Raw genomic sequence first — 16,672 nt, 5'->3', positions numbered from 1 at the left:
TTCTATAGCAGGGATACCAGAATTGCATGCAATATTTCAAACCAGGGGCCTAGCCAATGTCCTGTACAGCTGGAACATGACCTCCCAATTCCTATAATCCATGCACTGACCAATAAAGGAAACTTGCTTATAAAAGAATAATTTAGGATTTTTCTGCCCGGAGAGCAGAATAGAGATCTATGTTTTGCATGGGACTGATCCTTTTCCTTTATACCATGTAAATCATTTTAAAAATGTTTTATCAGAATAGCAAAAAAAAAGAGAATAACAGAAGTTGATTTCCATAAAGGTGGATAAATCTCCACGACCTGATCAGGTATACTCTAGAACTCGGCAGGAAGCGAGGGAAGTGATTGCTGGGCCTCTTGCTGAGATATTTGTATCATCAATAGCCACAGGTGAGGTACCAGAAGACTGGAGGTTGGCTAATGTGGTGTCACTGTTTAAGAAAAGTGATGAGGACAAGCCAGGGAACTATAGACTGGTGAGCCTGATATCAGTGGGTGGGCAAGTTGTTGGAGGGATTCCCAAAAGACAGGATGTACATGTACTTTGGAAAGGCAAAGACTGATTAGGGATAATCAACATGGCTCTATACATGGGAAATCATGTCCCATGAACTTGATTGAGTTTACTGAAGAAGTAACAAAGAGGATTGATGAGGGCAGAGCGGTGAACATGATCTGTATGCACTTCAGTAAGGTGTTTGACAAGGTTCCTCATGGTAGACTGGTGAGCAAGGTTAGATCACATGGAATAGAGGGAGAACTAGCCATTTGGACACAGATCTGGCTCAAAGGTAGAAGACAGAGAGTGTTGGTGGAGGGTTGCTTAAAGACTAGAGGCCAGTGACCAGTGGAGTGCCACAAGGATTGGTGCTAGATTGACTGCTTTTCCTCATTCATATAAATGATTTGGATGTGAATGTAAGAGGTATGGTTAGTAAGTTTGCAGATGGCACCAAAATTGGAGGTTTATTGGACAGTGAAGAAGGTTACCTCAGAGTACAAAGGGATCTTGATCAGATGGGCTAATTGGTTGAGGAGTGGCAGATAGAGTTCAATTTAGATAAATGTGAGGTCCTGCATTTTGGAAAGGCAAATCAGGGCAGGACTTATACACTTAATCATTAGGTCCTGGGGAGTGTTGCTGAACAAAGAGGCCTTGGAGTGCAGGTTCATAGTTCCTTGAAAGTGAAGCCGCAGGTAGATAGGATAGTGAAGATGGTATTTGGTGTACTTGCCTTTATTGGTCAGAGTATTGAGTACATGAGTTGGGAGATCATGTGGTGGCTGTACAGGGCATTGATTAGGCCACTTTTTGATAAGGGCAGAGTAGTAGACATTGTTTACTTAGACTTTCGTAAAGTCCTTGAAAGGTTTCACTGGGTAGATTGTTTAGTAGAGTTATATCACATGGGATTCAGGGTGAGCTTGCCAAATGGATGTAAAATTGCCTCAATGGTATGAAGCAGAGAGCAATGATGGAGGGCTTTTATTTGGACTGGAAGCCTGAGACCAGCTGTGACGATGCTGTCACTTTAGGAGGTTATTCTGTCCTGGGTTTTTTTTGGAGAGAGAGATTCAGGGACAGGTGACAAACAGCCCATGAGAAGATAACTAGCCTTGGGTGTTTTTTCTTTAAAACTGGAACAATAGAAACAGCCTGAATGGGCGTGGTCAAGGTTTCACTCACAGAACCAGGGATGTTAGGTGTAGTTTTCAATATTTGCTGTTTAGGTCTTGAAAAGATGGAAGCTATTTTTTGCACCTCTTTTGATTACAACCAAAAGCTGGGGGTCCGCTGTCTGCTTTATGGTATTCATGTGACAATCTGTTTTCTGAATTTGCCTTTTGCCAAGAATATGCATATGGATTCATTATATTGAAATAGTTAATTAGTAATAATTACTGTATTTATTATTCTGTTAAGTTTTCCAATGGAGTTGTTATTCACAAATGCTTGTTTCTTTTATTGCACTTTAACTGCAGTGTTTGAATAAATTATGTTTTGCTTAACGTCAAGTAATTTGACCAACTGCACTACACCTGGAAAACAGCATCTGACATTTACCTTTAAAATAAGAAAAGGTTAGGGTCTGGGCTACCTTCTTAAAATATTTTGAGAAGGTCTGGTCTTGTCCATAGCACAGCTGTGTTCCACAGGGATTGATGCTGGATTCCCCTTTACTCTGAGGCTGTGCCATTGGGTCCTTGTCTGTCCTACCAATGGAAACATCTTCCCTACATCCATTCTGTCCAAGCCATTCAGTATTCTGAAAGTTTCAATCAGATCCCCCCCATCCTTCTAAACTCTATCGAGTATAGATCCAGAATCCTCAAACGTTCCTTGTATGTTAAGCCCTTCATTCCTGGGATCATTCTCATGAACCTCGTTGGGACCTGCTCCAGGGACAATACATCTTTCCTGAGGTATGGGGCATAAAACTGCTCATAATACTCTCAATGTGGTCTGACCAGAGTTTTATAAAGCCTCAGAAGACTGGTGCAAAATACTTTTTCAGTTCATCAGCCATTTCTTTGTTCCTCGTCACTAATTCTGCAGCATCATTTTTCAGCAGCCCAATGTCTACTTTTGCCTCCTTTTGCTCTTTATATATGAAAAAAACTTCTTGCAATCTTTCCAAATATTACCAACTAGTTTACCCTCATATTCAACTTTCTCCCTCCTTATTTGTAGCAATTGTCGTTGCTGCCATAATATGGATTTGAGACAACAAAAGACTCCAAAGGGCCCGACCTGAGTAAGAAAACCTATAGGCTGTCACCCAGAAGAGTGCACACCCTGGAAAGTCTCTGTACATGTGGGTTGGAACAATTAAAGTGCTTAGTGATTTCTAATTCAGAACCGATTAAAATTAATGTTCAGTGAAATGGTCACCCAGTTCCCATGAAAGTCGATACCAGTGCAGCTGTATCTGTGGTTGCAGATTTGGTCTTTAACAAGATTCGCTTGGAACTCCAACCATTACGTTTGTGCAAGATCTCAGCCATACTATTAACATACACTGGGGAACTGTTGCAGATTGAGGGTAAAATTTTGGCTTCCGATTACCTATGAGAAGCAGTTGGTGTAGTTCCCACTGATGGGAGTAAAAGGCTTGGGGCCCAAGCCTATTGGGGCAGAATTGGTTGAGAAAGATTCACCTAGATTGGCTCAACATTTTTCAATTAGAAAATGGCTACATCAGTGAAGTTCTAGTGAAATACCCAGAAGTATTTCACAAAGGGCTTGAGACTATCAAAGGGCCAAAGCCACTTTACATCTTGACCAGGCAGCAATTCCAAGATTTTGCGAAACCTGCCTCGTACCATTTGCCCTAAAAGTACAGGCAGAAATCAGGAGGCTGAAGAGCAAAGGAATCATCATACCAGTGCAGTTGCAGAATGAGCAGCACTGGTCGTACTGATTGTGAAGCCTGATAGCTCAGTTCACCTTTGTGGGGATTTTAAACAAACAGTAAACCAACTCTTGCAGCTGGATAAATACCCAAACCCTTGCACAGAGGACTTGTATGCGAAGGTGGTGAGAGGGGTCTCCTTTACGAAGCTGGACATGAGCCATGCCTACCTACAATTGTGATTGGATGAGTCCCAGAGGTACACTATAATTAATACCTATAAGGGTTTATACCAATATACAAGACTGCTATTTGGGTATCGTCAGCCTGTGCTCTTTTCCAAAACTGGATTACACCTATTGGAAGATAAAGTGAGGGTGATCAAAGGAGCCCTGGCTCCCATGTCCGTACCGGAACATAGGTCTTTCCATGGGTTAGTAAATTATTACAGAAAATTCATACGTAACCTGGCCTCTATCTTGGCACCCTTACACCTGCTGTTGATAAAGAGTCAGCCTTGGAAATGGTCACATAGCCACGAAGTAGCCTTTCGGGAAAAAGCAGCTTTCGTCATTTAAGGTCTTGGCCGACTACGATCCGAAGCGAGAGGTCGTGCTGACATAGTGTTAGGTGCAGTCGTCAGGGGAAAATATAGGGAAATGGGTCTGGGTGGGTTACTCTTTGGAGGGTCGGTGTCGACTTGTTAGGCTGAAGGGCCTGTTTCCAGATTAGGGAATCTAATCTAATCTAATCTAAGGTCTTTTCCACCTACGATCTGAAGCGAGAGGTAGTGCTGACATGCGATGCCTCCCCACATGGTATTGGAGCAGTACTGGTTCACCGGAGGCCCAAAGGAGAGGAATCCTGATAGCACATGCTTCCCACACTTTGGCTGATGGTGAACGCATTACACCCAGATAGAGAAGGAAGGCTTGGCAGTCATTTTTGGTATGAGGAAGTTCCAGCAGTAGCTTTAGTGATGGAAATGTGTCACAATAACAGATCACAAACCCCGCTAGCGTTTCTGATGGAAGATAAGGAGGTGCTACCCATACATTCCAGGAGAATTCAGTGTTGGGCCCTTATTCTCAGCGCATACAAGTCCAAGTTAGAATACCATCCAGGAAGCCAAGTGGTCAGTGAGGATTCCTTGAGCCACCTCCCACTGGCAGGCACTCCACCAGTGGTGCCTCCCCTTGTACAGTCTGTTTTGGTTTTGAACTTCCTGGACACCCTTCCAGTCACCGCTGACAATATCTGACTGTGGGCACACAAAACATCCTGTCCTAGAGAAACTAAAACAGCGGGTGGTAATGGGGGAAACAGAATGGCCATTGCAACCAGGATTGAAACCTGGCAAGACCAGGTATTATTGTGGGGAGCAAGGGTGCTGTCCTGAGTAAAGGTTGCTGCCAGATACTGGCTGAACTCCACCAGGGTCATCCAGGAGTTTCTAAGATGAAGACGCTAGCAAGAAGCGATGTCTGGCTGCCAGGGTTGGAGGCCGATATAGCTGTGTAGATGGGGCAATACCCAGAGTGCTAACAAGGACAAAACTGCCACCAGCAAAGCCCCAACATTTGTGGGAATGGCTGGGTAAACCCTGGTCTTGGTCCTGTCATGGGATCAATATTCTTGCTCATTGTGGATGTCCACCCAAAGTGGTTGGATTTGCATAAAGACTGTACAGCAAAATTAGGGATGACAATTGAGAAGCTGCAAGTATCGGTCATGATACATGGACTACTGCAAATTTTGGTCGCGGACAATGGGATGTAATTTACCAGCAGGGAACTTGACTATTTCTTAAAGTCAAGTAATATTCAGTACATAAGGACAGCTGCATACCATCATCCAATTGTCTACAGGAAAGAGCGGTCCAAATATTGTAGGCATTGTTAAAGAAGCAGCCTACAGCACCTCTTGATACCAAACTATGCCGATTCCTGTTTGCTTATAGGACCACCCCTCACCCAACTATAAGGATAGCTCCAGCAGAATTGTTGACTGGGAGAAGATTCCGCACCAGATTAAACCTGATATTGTCAACTCTGGGTGGGGTTGAAATGAAATTAGGAATGCCAATGGCAGCTACATGCCACCTCTGAGTAAGAAACACATTTATGGTTAATGTAGCTCATATGATTTTATATGCAATTGTTTGAAGAAGTTCTCCCTGATATCACCCCGACAGCCTTACCCTTGTTTACAGCCTCCTCAGCACAGAAAACAGTGTCTACCAATGTTATGAACTCTTGTAATGGTCATAATTATTTCAGTTAATCTTCTAAACTGAAGGGAATACAAACCTAATCTCTGCAATTTTATTACTTAATCATCTGAGTCCTGGTATCGTTCTGGCATGTTCCAAAATTCAATATATACTTGGAGATGTACAATGCCCAGAAATGAACTCAGTACAGTGCTCAAAACGCAGTTTCACAAAAGCTTGATTTAACGTCCATTCCAGCTTCCTTGAAATTAAGGCCAACATTTCAGTAGCCCATTAAATTATTTTTTGTACATATCCATGAGTTTCATTTCATTCTAAGACTCTTAAAACTCCCCGCACCTTCACAGTGTCAGACTTTTTGAGCAGCTTGTGGTGGAGCTCACTAGAGAACAGACAGTACTGGATTTAATGTTGTGCAATGAGGCAGACTTGATAAGGGAGTTTAGGATGAAGGAACCCTTAGGAGGCAGTGACCATAATATGATTGAATTTACTCTCCAATTTGAGAGGGACAAGTTAAAATCAGAGGTAACGGTATTACAGCGGTGAAGGATGCCCAGGATGTCCATATCCTCGGCTAAGTGGGAGGGGGAGTTGAAATGTTGGGCCACAGGGCGGTGTGGTTGATTGGTGCGGATGTCCCAGAGATGTTCCCTAAAGCGCTCTGCTATGACACGTTCAGTCTCCCCAACATAAAGGAGATTGCATCGGGAGCAACAGATATAATAAATGATATTAGTGGATGTGCAGGTAAAACTTTGATGGATGTGGAAGGCTCCTTTTGGGCTTTGGATGGAGGTGAGGGAGGAGGTGTGGGTGCAGGTTTTGCAATTCCTGCGGTGGCAGGGGAAAGTGCCAGGATGGGAGGGTGGGTTGTTGGGGGGAGTGGACCTGACCAGGGAGTCATGGAGGGAACGGTCTTTGTGGAAGGCAGAAAGGGATGGGGAGGGAAATATATCCCTGGTGGTGGGGTCCGTTTGGAGGTGGTGGAAATGTTGGCGGATGATGTGGTTTATGGTTGGTAGGGTGGAAGGTGAGCACCAGGGGCGTTCTGTCCTTGTTACGGTTGGAGGGGTGGGGTCTGAGGGCGGAGGTGCGGGATGTGGACGAGATGCATTGGAGGGCATCTTTAACCACGTGGGAAGGGAAATTGCGGTCTCTAAAGAAGGAGGCCATCTGGTGTGTTCTGTGGTGGAACTGGTCCTCCTGGGAGCAGATACGGCGGAGGTGGAGGAATTGGGAATACGGGATGGCATTTTTGCAGGAGATAGGGTGGGAAGAGGTGTAATCCAGGTAGCTGTGGGAGTTGGTGGGTTTGTAAAAAATTTCGGTGTCAAGTTGGTCGTCATTAATGGAGATGGAGAGGTCCAGGAAGGGGAGGGAGGTGTCAGAGATGGTCCAGGTAAATTTAAGGACAGGGTGGAATATGTTGGTGGAGTTGATGAATTGCTCAACCTCCTCGCGGGAGCACGAGGTGGCGCCAATGCAGTCATCAATGTAGCGCAGGAAGAGGTGGGGAGTGGTGCCGGTGTAATTACGGAAGATCAACTGCTCTACGTAGCCAACAAAAAGACAGGCATAGCTGGGACCCATAGCTACCCCTTTGTTCTGGAGGAACTGGGAAGATTCAAAGGAGAAATTGTTGAGGATGAGGACCAGTTCAGCCAAACGAATGAGAGTGTTGGTGGAAGGGTACTGTTGGGGATGTTGGGAGAAGAAGAAACGGAGGGCTTGGAGGCCCTGGTCATGGCGGATGGAGGTGTAGAGGGATTGGATATTACCATGGCTGACTAAGGAAGTCAGGAATAGCATAAAAGCAAAAGAGAAAGCATATAATGTGGTGAAGGGCAGTGGGCAACCAGAGGATTGGGAAGCTTACAAAGACCAACAAAGAAGAGAAAGTGAGGACTGCAGATGCTGGAGACCAGAGTTAAAAAGTGAAGTGCTGGAAAAGCGCAGCAGGCAGCATCCGAGGAGCAGGGGAATTGACGTTTCGGGCATAAGCCCTTCTTCAGTAATGAGGTTGGTGTGTCAAACAGGCTGAGATAAAAGGTGGGGCGGGTGGAATTTGGGGGAGGGGCGTTGGGAATGTAATAGGTGGAAGGAGGTGAGGGTGAGGGTGATAGGCCGGAGGAGGGGTGGGGGCGGAGAGGTCGGGAAGAAGACTGCAGGTCAAGAAGGTGGTGCTGAATCCGGGGGTTGGGACTGAGATAAGGTGGGGGGAGGGGAACCACACATTCATCCCTTGTGGTTGGAGGGTTCCTAGGCGGAAGATGAGGCGCTCTTCCACCAGGGGTCGTGTGGCCAGGGTCTGGCGATGAAGGTTTCAGGACGTGGCTGAAGAGCTTCAGGGCAGAGGAGATGACCTCGGGGGTGCAGTGAGAGAAGGACTCACTGAGATCCTTGTAGAGGGAGGCCCCCCAGGTCATCTCCTTTGCCCTGAAGCTCTTCAGCCACGTCCTGAAACCTTCATCGCCAGACCCTGGCCACACGACCCCTGGTGGAAGAGCGCCTCATCTTCCACCTAGGAACCCTCCAACCACAAGGGATGAATGTAGATTTCTCCAGCTTCCTCATTTCCCTTCCCCCCACCTTATCTCAGTCCCAACCCCCGGATTCAGCACCGCCCTCTTGACCTGCAATCTTCTTCCTAACCTCTCCGCCTCCACCCCCTCTCCAGCCTATCACCCTCACCCTCACCTCCTTCCATCTATCGTATTCCCAGCGCCCCTTCCCCAAATTCCACCCCCCCCCACCTTTTATCTCAGCCCGTTTGGCACACCAGCCTCATTCCTGAAGAAGGACTTATACCCGAAACGTTGACTCTCCTGCTCCTCGGATGCTGCCTGGCCTGCTGCGCTTTTCCAGCACCACACTTTTCAAAGACTGACAGAGGGCAACAAAGAAAGAAGTAAGTAGGGAGAAGATTAAATATGAGGCTAAGCTAGCTAGCAATATAAAGGAAAACTGTAAGAGTAAGAGGCAAAAGTGGACATTGGAAAATGGTGCTGGAGAGATCGTAGTGGGGAATAAGGGAATGGCTGAGGAACTGAATAATTACTTCACGTCAGTCTTCACGGTCGAAGACATGAGTAATATCCCAAACATTCAAGAGAGTTGGGGGGTCCCAGAAATGAGTATGGTGACCATCACCAGGAAGAAAGTGCTAGAAAACCTGATTGGCCGGAAGGTGGATAAACCACCTGGACCAGATGGACTACACCCCAGTGTTCTAAGGGAGATAGCTGAAGAGATAATGGAGGTGTTAATGGTGATCTTTCAGGAATCACTAGGATCATGGAGGGCCCCAGAGGACTGGAAAATCGCTAATGTAACACACCCGTTTAAAAAGGAGGTAAGGCAAAAGATGGAAAATTACAGTCCGATTAGCCTGACCTCAAACATGGGTAAGGTTGGACTCCATTGTGAAGGATAAGATTTCTGAATACTTGGGAGTGTATGGTAAAATAGAGCAAAGTCAGCACGGTTCCATCAAGGGGAGGTCATGCCTGACAAATCTACTAGAATTCTCTGAGGAAGTAATGAGCAGGTTAGACCAAGGAGAGCCAATGGATGACTTCAAGAAGGCCTTTGACAAGGTCCTGCACAGAAGGCTACTGAGTAAGATAAGGGCCCATGGTGTCAGAGGCAAGGTGCTAGCATGGATAGAAGCTTGGCTGTCTAGCAGAATGCAGAGAGTGGGGATAAAAGGATCATTCTAGGATGGCAGTCAGTGAGAAGTGGTGTTCCTCAAGGCTCAGTGTTGGGTCCACAACTTTTCACTTTATACATTAATGATCTAGATGAAGAGACTGAGGGCATTCTGGCTAAGTTTGCAAACTATACAAAGATAGGTAGAGGGACAGGTAGTGTTGAGGAAGTGGGAAGTTGCAGAAAGATTTGGACAGGTTAGGAGAGTGGGCAAAGAAGTAACAGATGAAGTACAATGTAGGAAAGTGTGAAGTCATGCACTTAAGTTGGAAGAATAGAGGCAAGGACTATTTTCTAAAGGGAGACAAAATTCAGAAGTCTGAAATAGAACATAGAACATAGAACAATACAGCACAGAACAGGCCCTTCGGCCCACGATGTTGTGCCGAACTTCTATCCTAGATTAAGCACCCATCCATGTACCTATCCAAATGCCGCTTAAAGGTCGCCAATGATTCTGACTCTACCACTCCCACGGGCAGCGCATTCCATGCCCCCACCACTCTCTGGGTAAAGAACCTACCCCTGACATCTCCCCTATACCTTCCACCCTTCACCTTAAATTTATGTCCCCTTGTAACACTCTGTTGTACCTGGCGAAAAAGTTTCTGACTGTCTACTCTATCTATTCCCCTCATCATCTTATAAACCTCTATCAAGTCACCCCTCATCCTTCGCCGTTCCAATGAGAAAAGGCCGAGAACTCTCAGCCTCGTACGACCTATTCTCCATTCCAGGCAACATTCTGGTAAATCTTCTCTGCACCCTCTCCAAAGCTTCCACACCTTTCCTAAAGTGAGGCGACCAGAACTGCACACAGTACTCCAAATGTGGCCTAACCAAAGTCCTGTACAGCTGCAACATCACTTCACGACTCTTGAATTCAATCCCTCTGCTAATGAACGATAATACACCATAGGCCTTCTTACAAACTCTATCCACCTGAGTGGCAACTTTCAAAGATCTATGTACATAGACCCCAAGATCCCTCTGTTCCTCCACCTGACTAAGAACCCTACCATTAACCCTGTATTCTGCATTCTTATTTGTTCTTCAAAATGGACAACCTCATACTTAGCAGGGTTGAACTCCATCTGCCACTCCTCAGCCCAGCTCTGCATCATATCTAAGTCCCTTTGCAAACGACAAATGCCCTCCTCACTATCCACAACTCCACCTATCTTCGTATCATCTGCAAATTTACTGACCCACCCTTCGACTCCCTCATCCAAGTCATTAATAAGAGACTTGAGAGTTCTAGTCCAGATTTCACTCAAGGAAAACTTGCTGATGGAGTCAATAGTTTGTAAGGCAAATGCATTGATTGCATTTATTTTGAGAGGACTTAAATAGAAAAGTATCAATGTCCTTCTGAAGCTCTATAAGGGTCTGGTCAGACCACATTTGGAGTATTGTGCGCAGGTTTTGGCCCCAAATCTCAGGAAGGATGTACTCGTTCTGGAGTGTTTTCAGAGGAGGTTCACGAGAATGACCCCAGGAATGAAAAGCTTAACATATGAGGAACATTTGAGGACTCTGGGTTTATACTCGATGGAGTTTAGAAGGGTGAGGGGGATCTAACTGAAACCGACAGAATACTGAATGGCCTGGACAGAGTAGACATTGGGAAGACGTTTCCATGGCTAAGAGAGACAAGGACCCAAGGGCATAGCCTTAGAGTGAAGGGAAGACCTTTTAGAACAGAGATAAGGGAAAACTTCTACAGCGAAAGAGTAGTGAATCTATGGAACTCATTGCCATAGAAGGTGGTGGAGGCCAGGTTATTGAGTATATTTAAGACTGAGATAGGTAGGTGTTTGAGTATCATGGTGATCAAGGGTTATGAAGAGAAAGCAGTAGAATGGAGCCATGGTTGAATGATGGAGCAGACTCGATGGGCTGAATGGCCTAATTTCTGCTCCTATGTCTGATGGTTTTATGGTCTTTTCACCACTTGGAAAATACTCCAATCATATTTTCTTCATCCAAAGTTGATAACTTTGTGCTTATTCTCAGTGAACTCCATCTAACCCTGTTGTGCCCATTCACTTAATCTATTAATTGTCTCTTTGTACCTTTCTGCCCCTGTCTATAGTCATTACCATGTGGCCTAACTGAGTTTCATCAATGACCTTCAATTCATGACTTGCTGTTCCTTCATCAAATTAATCATAGTGAAAGAATGAGGTCCAAGTATGAGTCCCTGGGGAACACCATTAATCACATCTGTTCAATCTGAATCAATATCCAATACCCCTACTGCCTGCCTTGTGCTTTCCCCAAAATAACTGTCTGAGTTCTGAAGGAGGGTCACTGGACCCAAAACATTAACTGTGCTTTCTCTCCACAGGTGCTGTCAGAGCTACTGAGTTTTCCCAGCACTTTCTATTTTTGTTACTAGACTGACTCCTGGAATGGCCAGATTGATGAATGGAGGCTGACTGGATTGGTTTGGACCATATTCACTAGAATTTATAAGAATAAGGAAGGATCTCTTAGAAACCCATAAAATTCTAATAGGATTAGAGGATAAATACAGGAAGGATGGTTCCCAATGACCAGGGAATCCAGAACCAGGGGTCATAGTCCAAGAATACAGGGGAGGCTATTCAGGATTGACATTAGAAGGATTTCTTTTTCCCCAGATTGTGGTCAGCCTGTGGAATTCTCTGCTACAGAAAACTGTTGAGGCCAAAACATTGACGACTTTTGAGAAAGATGTGGATGTATTTCTTAGGACTAAAAGGATCAAAGGATATGGAGTGAAATCATTAACAGGAGACTGAGTTGGATGATCAGCCTGACGTCGGTGATGGGCAAGTTGTTGGAGGGAATCCTGAGGGACAGGATGTACATGTATTTAGAAAGGCAAGGACTGATTAGGGATAGTCAACATGGCTTGGTGCGTGGGAGATCATGTCTCACAAACTTGATTGAGTTTTTTGAAGAGGTAACAAAGAAGATTGATGAGGGCAGAGCAGTAGATGTGATCTAATGGATTTCAGTAAGGCATTTGACAAGGTTCCCCATGGGAGACTGATTAGCAAGGTTAGATCTCATGGAATACAGGGAGAACTAGCCATTTGGATACAGAACTGGCTCAAAGGTAGAAGACAGAGGGTGGTGGTGGAGGGTTGTTTTTCAGACTGGAGGCCTGTGACCAGTGGAGTGCCACAAGGATCGGTGCTGGGTCCTCGACTTTTTGTCATTTACATAAATGATTTGGATGCGAGCATAAGAGGTACAGTTAGTAAGTTTGCAGATGACACTAAAATTAGAGGTGTAGCAGACAGTGAAGAGGGTATACCTCAGATTACAACAGGATCTGGACCAGATGGGCCAATGGCAGATGAAGTTTAATTCAGATAAATACGAGGTGCTGCATTTTGGGAAAGCAAATCTTAGCAGGACTTATACACTTAATGGTAGGGTCCGAGGGAGTGTTGCTGAATAAAGAGACCTTGGAGTGCAGGTTCATAACTCCTTGAAAGTGGAGTCGCAGGTAGATAGGATAGTGAAGAAGGCGTTTGGTATGCTTTCCTTTATTGGTCAGAGTATTGAGTACAGGAGTTGGGAGGTCATGTTGCGGCTGTACAGGACATTGGTTAGGCCATTGTTGGAATATTGCGTGCAATTCTGGTCTCCTTCCTATCAGAAAGATGATGTTAAACTTGAAAGGGTTCAGAAAAGATTTACAAGGATGTTGCCAGGGTTGGAGGATTTGAGCTATAGGGAGAGGTTGAACAGGCTGGGGCTGTTTTCCCTGGAGCATCGGAGGCTGAGGAGTGACCTTATAGAGGTTTACAAAATTATGAGGGACATGGATAGGGTAAATAGGCACAGTCTTTTCCCTGGGGTCAGGGAATTCAGAACTAGAGGACATAGGTTTAGGGGGAGAGGGGAAAGATATAAAAGACACCAATGGGGGTAATGTTTTCACGCAGAGGGTGGTACGTGTATGGAATGAGCTGCCAGATGAAGTGATGGAGGCTGGTACAATTGCAACATTTAAGAGGCATTTGGATGGGTATGTGAATAGAAAGGGTTTGGAGGGATATGGACCGGGTGCTGGCAATTGCGAGTAAATTGGATTGGGATATCTGGTCGGCATGGACCGAAAGGTCTGTTTCCATGCTGTACATCTCTGTGCCATGAGCATAATGATAGACAAGCAGGCTAGAAGGACTGAATGGCCTACTCCACCTCCTTTTCTCTGTTTCTGATGAAGGTAAACTGTCTGGATATAAACAGGAACCCAGTTGTGAAGAACTTGCTTTACTTCCTTCTCCATTTGACAGAAAGCAGAGAGACAGTGTATGTATCTTGATCTCTGAGTAGGCTTGATTTTATTAATTCTGTGGAAGGTTTCTGATCTGTTCAGTGCTCTCAGCCTGCTGTGAATTGCATGCCTCCCACATTTGGGAAATGGCAATATATCAAATGTTGATACAAGATGTTGGAATTTTTCCTCTGGAATTCATGGCATTGTTTTTTTTAATAATTTCCGGGAAAGGACAGAGGTCATTTTCATTAACATCGAGCTGAGTTAGTCAGGTCGAGTACAGATTGCAGAGCCCATCCACATTCTGGCGATATGAACTTCCAGATCATTTCACCTCATGGACTTCTGCAGTTCTTCACTGTGACTTCTTATGTGACAAGTGGGTAAAAACATATTTAAAATCAGTGGATAGTGTTTTCTGAATGTATTTGTGCTGCACTTCACGATGTGTAGTTATGTTTAAATGCGGACATTTCTCGTGTGTACTTGTTCTGTAATGAAGGATTGATTTTCTTGTTATTCGTTAATATTAAGAACAACGTTATTGGGCACGTTTCTGGTCTGTGTTGTTAGAAGCAAAAAGAGGGAGACTCAGGATTGAGTGTTGCTCTGATTCAGCCTGTTTTGTGATAAGTGAGGCTCCGTACGTTCGCTGAAATGTTTGATGGGTTAGCTGGAAGTGGGGTTCTATAACCCCACAGGAGAAAGTGAGGACTGCAGATGCTGGAGATCAGAGCTGAAAATGTGTTGCTGGAAAAGCGTAGCAGGTCCGGCAGCATCCAAGGAGCAGGAGAATCGACGTTTCGGGCATAAGCCCTCATTCCTGAAGAAGGGCTTATGCCCCAAACGTCGATTCTCCTGCTCCTTGGATGCTGCCTGACCTGCTACGCTTTTCCAGCAACACATTTTTAGCTTCTATAACCCCACACCCAGCCTAGGCTCTCGACTCTCTTCTAGGTAAAAACAATGACTGCAGATGCTGGAAACCTGATTCTGGATTAGTGGTGCTGGAAGAGCACAGCAGTTCAGGCAGCATCCGACTCTCTTCACCATCTCTCGAGCAGAGATCGCAGAGCTCTGGGCTCCGTTGAGTTCAATCAGTTGGAACAGTGTGGTTTCTGCTGTTCCGGGGCTGTTAGACCTGACGGTGCTGAGTTGCTGCCGGTGGACCATCCCGGGAGCAGCAATTCCAGCTGTCTGTTCAAATTGCCCCAACACACACACACACACGGAGCAAATCCTGGACATGAACCAGTCATTGTCCACTCTATAAAGAATCCGTCTGTTCCCTTCAGTATTGAATACTGAGGTAGGAATCCTCGGTAATAAAGATGGACACGGTTATGAGTGGCTCAGGCATTCCCCACTGAGCTGGACTGAAACTTTCCCCAAGAATGTTCTGCTGTCCTTGGAGCGACCTCGCTCCGTCCGCGGAACAGTCCGGGGACTTTCCAGCAATAGTGACGGCATCGTGTACGGTATGTAGTTAATCTCAGTCAAATACTGCCACAGACAACTCTTCACCAGAAATTACACCCGAGAGTTCAACAAGAGGGGATTTTTCATTTTCATTAACATTTTAGACAAATGAAAATAAATGAGTGGGAAGTACACATGAGATCAAGACAGAATGAAATATCAGACTTTCAAACAACAGGAAAACATGGTTTTAAAATCGCAAATGGAGACATTTGCCATCCCAGTGGTTGCGTTTATCGGGTAGAGTGAGTGTATCAAGCTTGTGTAGAGGGTTGGAGGTTCAGAATGCTCACACCCTGCCCAAGAATATCAGAGCCCCTGGAATCCAGGGCAATTTGGCAAATGGCTCCAAAATCGGCCAGTGACAAGAAGAGAAGCTGGTGGTTGAAGAATTTTAGTGACAGGAAACCTGAGTCCAGTGGGGTTCTACAGGAACTGGTGCTGGGTCCTTTGCTGTTTGTTGTGTAAGGTGATGATCTAAACATGAATAGAACACAGAACATAGAACAATACAGCGCAGAACAGGCCCTTAGGCCCTCGACGTTGCGCCGACCTGTGAACTATTCTCAGTTCGTCCCCCTACACTATCCCATCATCATCCATGTGCTTATCCAAGGATTGTTTAAATGTCCATACTGCGGATGAGTTGACTACATTGGCAGGTAGGGCATTCCATGCCCTTACCACTCTCTGAGTAAAGAACCTGCCTCTGACGTCTATCTTAAATCTATCACCCTTCAATTTGTAGTTATGCCCCCTCGTACAAGCTGACATTATCATCTTAGGAAAAAGACTTTCACTGTCTACCCTATCTAATCCTCTGATCATCTTGTATGCCTCTATCAAATCCCCTCTTAGCCTACTTCTTTCCAATGAGAACAGACCCAAGTCTCTCAGCCTTTCCTCATAAGCCTCCCCTTCAGACCAAGCAACATCCTGGTAAAGCTCCTCTCCACCTTTTCCAATACTTCCACATCCTTCTCGAAATATGGGGACCAGAACTGTACACAATATTCCAAGTGTGGCCACACCAGTGTTCTGTACAGTTGCAGCGTGATATTGCAGCTCTGGAACTCAATCCCTCTACAAATGAAACCTAACACATCGTATGCCTTTCTTAACAGCACTATCAACCTGGGTGGCAACTTTCAGGGATCTGTGTACATGGACTCCAAGATCCCTCTGCACATCCACACTACCAAGAATGTTTTCATTGACCCAGTATTATGCCTTCCTGTTATTCTTCCCAAAGTGCATCACCTCATATTTAGCTGCATTGAACTCCATTTGCCACTCCTCAGCCCAGTTCTTCAGTTTATCCAAGTCCCCCAGGAACCTGTAGCAATCTTCCAAACTGTCCATTACTCCACCAACTTTAGTGTCATCTGCAAATTTACCAGTCCATCCACCTATGCCTGCGTCTAAGTCATTTATAAAAATGACAAATAGCAGTGGTCCCAAAACAGATCCTTGTGGCACACCACGAGTAACCAGACTCCAGGCTGAATATTTTCCATCAACCACCACTCGCTGCCTTCTTTCAGAAAGCCAGTTTCTAATCCAAACTGCTACATCATCCTCAATTCCATGCCTTTGCATTTTCTCC

At 45.3% G+C, this 16,672-nt stretch overlaps 1 protein-coding gene across 2 annotated transcripts in view; it reads left to right on the top strand.

The window, feature by feature from the left end:
• Positions 1-13,762: 13,762 nt before the first annotated feature.
• LOC140468208 (intercellular adhesion molecule 5-like) overlaps positions 13,763-16,672 on the top strand; it is a 45,278-nt gene continuing 42,368 nt past the window's right edge. Inside the window, exon 1 of one of the 2 annotated variants that reach the window (XM_072564448.1) lies at positions 13,763-13,966. In XM_072564448.1, the coding sequence (XP_072420549.1) occupies positions 13,900-13,966 (67 nt within the window). In that variant the 5' untranslated portion in view covers positions 13,763-13,899. The remainder of the gene's footprint in view (positions 13,967-16,672) is intronic. The other variant, XM_072564449.1, reaches the window with a different exon arrangement.

This window comes from Chiloscyllium punctatum, chromosome 46 (genome assembly GCF_047496795.1).
Source record: "Chiloscyllium punctatum isolate Juve2018m chromosome 46, sChiPun1.3, whole genome shotgun sequence".
In the NCBI taxonomy this organism is placed as follows: domain Eukaryota; kingdom Metazoa; phylum Chordata; class Chondrichthyes; order Orectolobiformes; family Hemiscylliidae; genus Chiloscyllium; species Chiloscyllium punctatum.
This window is presented reverse-complemented; position numbering and strand designations above follow the sequence as displayed.